Source organism: Sitophilus oryzae, unplaced genomic scaffold (genome assembly GCF_002938485.1).
Source record: "Sitophilus oryzae breed Bouriz unplaced genomic scaffold, Soryzae_2.0 scaffold_1430_pilon_pilon, whole genome shotgun sequence".
Classification (NCBI taxonomy): domain Eukaryota; kingdom Metazoa; phylum Arthropoda; class Insecta; order Coleoptera; family Curculionidae; genus Sitophilus; species Sitophilus oryzae.
Genome location: NW_022146094.1, coordinates 761252 through 766747, shown reverse-complemented (window position 1 = coordinate 766747; position 5496 = coordinate 761252). Strand labels below are relative to the sequence as shown.

General features: G+C 27.5%; 1 protein-coding gene across 1 annotated transcript in view; it reads left to right on the top strand.

Annotated features, from left to right (window-relative positions):
- Positions 1 to 5010, top strand: part of LOC115876322 (cuticle protein 7-like) — a 24764-nt gene extending 19754 nt beyond the window's left edge. Inside the window, exons 2-4 of the mRNA XM_030892058.1 lie at positions 1299 to 1389; positions 3666 to 3854; positions 4605 to 5010. Of these exons, the coding sequence (XP_030747918.1) occupies positions 1299 to 1389; positions 3666 to 3854; positions 4605 to 4760 (436 nt within the window). The 3' untranslated portion in view covers positions 4761 to 5010. The remainder of the gene's footprint in view (positions 1 to 1298; positions 1390 to 3665; positions 3855 to 4604) is intronic.
- Positions 5011 to 5496: the final 486 nt, after the last annotated feature.

Here is a 5496-nt window from a genome sequence, read left to right as displayed (position 1 = left end):
TTGGTATTACTTCGTTCGGTTACGTATTGCTATGACTTTTTTTCGAAAATTTAGTCCAAACATAAAGAGAATATTTTGTTGATGTTTTGGCCATCAAAATCTTAAAATAAAGAAATTGCCTAAAATGTTCTAATATGGATATAATATAATCCTTTATCTTTAATTTCCTTCTTAATTTATTGTAAAATGCCTAGCCTGTTTTACATAAAACGTTAAATTCCGAACACTTATTTTGCTAATTTCTCAGACTAGTGAAATGAACTCTTAAAGAACAAGATATTTATTGCAAAAAGGCTATTTTTGTTTAAAAACAATAAAACCTTTAGCAACTATTCTTGTTCAGTTTCTAATTCTAAAAATATTTCTAGGCTTAATTTTAATCTTCTATTATCTATAAGAGATATTGAAAGTACTTAGATTTGTTATTATGCATTGATATCAATTAATTTCAATTTATAATTATACCTTAGGTGAGATATTTCAATTATTGTAATAGGATATATTATCTATATCTATGGCTCGGATTATTCGATTTCTATTTTCATTTTCATGATGTATTAATAATTTTGTGACATTGATTTCACGATTGTTTTATTCTGAAGATGAAAATGAGAGTTTTTTTTAAGAAGCTACACTTTCACCTTTTTAAATAGGCATATTCAATGCCTATTTTATAAACAATAACTAAAACATTTTTGCTCTATAAGTATTTTGCTCCTATGGGAGTTTTCTGAAGTTTAATTTAATTTATACAACTTAATATACAAGGTGTTCTTTAATGACAAGCTGATATTTCAAGGGGTGACTCTTGGAACTATTCTAAGAAAAAACTTCTTGTGAACTTTATGTTCTAAACAGTTTAACTTTTGAGATACAAAGATAATTTGATATATAAAAAATAATATTAACTTAATTAAAGCGTTTTTTGATGTATTTTTTTTATTTATTTCAACCAGTGGAATCTATAGAGGTTTTAAGAAGAGTTAAAAGGCTTAAAAATATTCTTGCGGTAGTTCAGAATTCTATTTCACATCTGTGTGTGTATACAATTTTTGCAAACATAAAAAGAATTTTTTTTTGAATAATTGTAATATAAATAATAAACTGTCCAGGTTGCACAATTATAATATCGTTTCTTCTTTTTCAGTCTCTTACAATACTAGCTCTGGTTGTCACAGTCAGAGCTGGGATTTTTCCAGAACCAGCTTTACCAGCCTACGGATACGCCCATGGTCCAGCTTTAGCTCCGGCGTTGCCTGCTCTACCAGCATTTCCTACTCCTACTTATATTAAACCAGCTTACGCACTCCAATCGCTCGCTTAGCTCCACTAGCTCATCCACCAGCTTACTTTAAAGCAGCTCCTGTAGCTCCATCTGTAGATTATGCGGTAATATTCTTATTTTAATACGGTTTTTTTATTATTAAAAAAACTTTACTGGTATACAGAATTTTTTTATCATGAACAAAAATGTCTGATAAACTTAAAATTTCAAAAGATAAAACTTAATTATTAAAGAAAGCAGACCATATTGTGTCTCGTTCTAAGAAATATTTGAATTTTGCCATCAGCTTTTTTTTATTTAATTGTAATTAATTCTCAATTCAGAATCTGTCTTTTATGTCCGATTTTATTTTCATCCTTTAATTCGGATTGCCAACAACAGTCTATAGTGAAATCGGCGACATATGTTATCTGTAATTTGGCTGGTACAATACAAAGAAAGTGAAATTGAAGATGTACTGATGGTAGATACATCCAATACATCCTCGACAATGAAAATTATCAAATTTAAATAGGTACATAAATGTTTAGAGAGTTCATAGTTAACAGACAATATGACACGACTAATTATTAAAGGCTCATTAGCATTTTAAAACTTATGACACTAAATTGTGAATGAAATTGAAAATATACTACCTATACTATACTACTAATAATATAACGAATAATAATCTACACGTAAAAAAGCAAAATAAAGTTTGGTTTTTATTTAAAAAAAATAGTCAAAATATTATCAAAAATTTTGATCTACATTATATGAAAATATTATCAATTTTTTCATGCAATGATTAGGATAATATTTGATTGTAGAAATGATCTGCGATAAAACTTAACATAAATAACATTGCAATGATACCGTATGACCGAAAAAAAATGGCGTCAAAGACGGCTGGGGAATGACATTCGATGATAATTTTGGTTATTTAGACGTTATTTCCTAAAAATTGATATAAAACTTGTAAAATTAGTAAAATATCACTGACAAATTATTGATCTCCGTTGAATAAACACAAAAAAATATTGTGTTAAAAATATCTATTTTATTTTGTAGATTTTCGTATAGTGGCAAAATATTCAGTTTTTTTTTCAAGAAATAGGATTATTATTAGAAAACGATAATATTTAATTTTTAACTACTTACACAAATTTTCATTTAATAAATAAAAAATATTACTTGAATATTATCCTTGTTTATAAAATTCATATACAAGGATCTTATTTTAGTAAATCTACTTATATCAACCTGTTTATTTTTATGATTTACCTTCGCCAGGCAGTCAAGAATCATCATTATTTTTAGCTTGGCCCATGGAAATGGTACAAATTTCCAATTATGGTGTAACTTTCCTCACACAATATATATTTTTTTTATGAAATATATTTGAATAATTATCTCAAAATTAGAAAAGGTAATCAATATAAATTAAACAACCGCTTTAAATGTAATAATTCTCTGTTGCCATTTTTAAAAAAAAATATGCGATTTAAAATAGTTCTAAAATATTACGTTCACCATAAAATCAAGAATAATAAATTGTGTGGTTTTTCTCAAAATAATTAGTCACTTTTTATAACAATAACAAAAATATAATAAGTACATATATAATTTGAACTCTGCATATATAACTATTTTTAATTAGTTTATTATTACCCTTTTATTACTTTTTTTCTAATTAATTTATTTTTATTTTTTTCTGTTTTTTGTTCTAATAATGTTATTCACCATAATGCCAAGAAAACATTATATTTAGAGGGGAGAATTTTTATGAATATTTTTTAGGTGTTTTAACGTTGTAGGGCAACAAAGTTCTTGCTAAATTATATATGTTTAAAAAATCTCTTACATTATTATTAATTATCATTTGTTAGATTTAAATTTAGACAAAAAAAAATGTTATTTAACACACACCAATATAATAAGTTAACAAGCCAATCGAAGATTTTATCAAACATTCAGGCGTATGCATGATTTTTGTTTATTACGAAATATTCAAATCCGTTGCTCGTGAAAATTAATTATGATCAACCAACTATCGACAAACTTACATAGACATGACACACCTTTTTTACTATTTCTTAATAATTTTATTCAATCTGCATACCATGACCGTAATTTGACAGTTTTTTTTAAATCTCTGACTTTTATCTAGATGAAAATATATATGGTGAAATTTATACCTTGTTAAATAAAGTTATATTTTTTATCAAAAAAAAATATTTGACGTATTATATGGTTCTTGGACCACACATGCTCTGTTATACCAGTTTTTCACATCTTTGCTTATGTTTTATATGCTAAGTCGTACATTTAGAAGACATTTTGTCTAATCTGTTTTACAATATCCTATAATATTTTTTATTCTTTTTTGTTTGATTTTCAGGCTTATCCAAAGTACGAATTCAAATATGGAGTGGCCGATGGACATACTGGTGACCAAAAAACCCAGAGTGAAGTCAGGGATGGCGATGTGGTTAAAGGACAGTACTCACTGGTGGAAGCCGATGGTACTGTTCGAACTGTGACGTATACAGCTGATGACCATACTGGATTCAACGCTGTGGTAACCAGAGTAAGTTTCTTTTTGACAGTTCTTGTTTATTTATACCTATTTCTATCGATTTTTTAATAGGTGACAAATATATTTTTTCTGCAAAATTAATAATTTTACTAGTATTTATTTGATTTTTTCAAGCACAAGTCTTTAAATTGATGTATTCGCGACTTCTTTGTGGTGGCTCAGTGATCAGTGATCCTAAAAAGTTTCATGACAGGTTTTCTTTTTGAGATTTTTACTCTTCTCCATCTGCACTTCTATAAACATATTTTGTAAAACATGCGGTAAGAAAGATAAGAATAAAAATGTCAAGACCTGATGACCTGAGAGTATTATTCAAAACTTGATCATCCTCTTACCAGCTATTAATTAAGTGCTATACCGGGTGAGTCTTAAATAAGTGCAAATATTTTTAGAGCTGGTAGATCTCGCTAAAAGAAACATCTCTTCTCTTTACCGTTTATGAAATAAGTCCAAAATAACCGAGTTAAGGAGTTTACTTCGAAAATTTGCAAAAAAATGATTTTTTGCTTAAATTTTGAGAACCACTGGATCTTCTTTCTTGTAAAATTAATCTACCTATGTTGCCAGATTATCGAGAAATTATGTTTTTTAACTAAAAACTAAAAAATTTTCATAATTTTTTTCAAAAACGGAAAAACATCATAATCATGTTTCTGGGGTCGAAATATACTACCCCTAAAATATTTGCACTTATTTAAGACTTACCCTCTATAGTTATTATTCTGATTTTCTTTCAACTAGAGTGGACATGCTGCCCATCCAAGTGCCCCAGTAGCTGTAGCTCCTAAAATCATTGCAGCCCCTAAAGTATATGCAGCTCCTGCTCCTTATACTCCATACGCCCCATATGTACCCCCATATGGCCATGGGCTGGACTTGGGATACTATAAAGGTTAAAATAACGACTGATTTTTCCTTTAGCTCGATTTGTATTACTTAGGACCTCAGCAAACATTTTTAAATATATAATTTATTTTAATTTTAACGTAGTGTAGAATGGTTTTAGATTTTTTATATTTGTTATTTGAATATATTACTAGCTTGTTCATCAAAAATATATAAAAAACATATTATAATGTAGTTATTTATTTTTTATATGTGTGTTAATAAAATAATTGTTAGAATAATCTATATAATGTTAAGTTTTGTTTAGAATACATTTTTGTGTATATAGAATAAATTATACGTTCATCACAATTTTATTTTTTCTCAGTTAAAAGTAGCATTTCATAACCTGGTATAGCCAGACATGTACAGCTGGTTCCAAAAAGATGAATACGACTCTTTATACATTTTTTTCGAACATTTGGGCAGTGTATATTTATGTGTCGAGTATTTTGACATGTTAAGGTTATTATGACATTGTATAAAACAACTTTGCTTTTGACAAAGTGGCAGATAAATTTTTCAGAACGTCAGCATGACATGAGTAGAGAAATGGAGGACTGGTATCATAGAATATACTGCCCGAAATAATAAAAATATGTTTTAAATCGTATTCAATTTTATTGGAACCAGCTGTACATATAAAAGATGTCAAACATTTATCATGTAACCTAACCATTACCCACTATTTTGTTACAAGCAGTTTTTATAAAATAAATATGTTTTTATTATTCTTATAGAGATACTA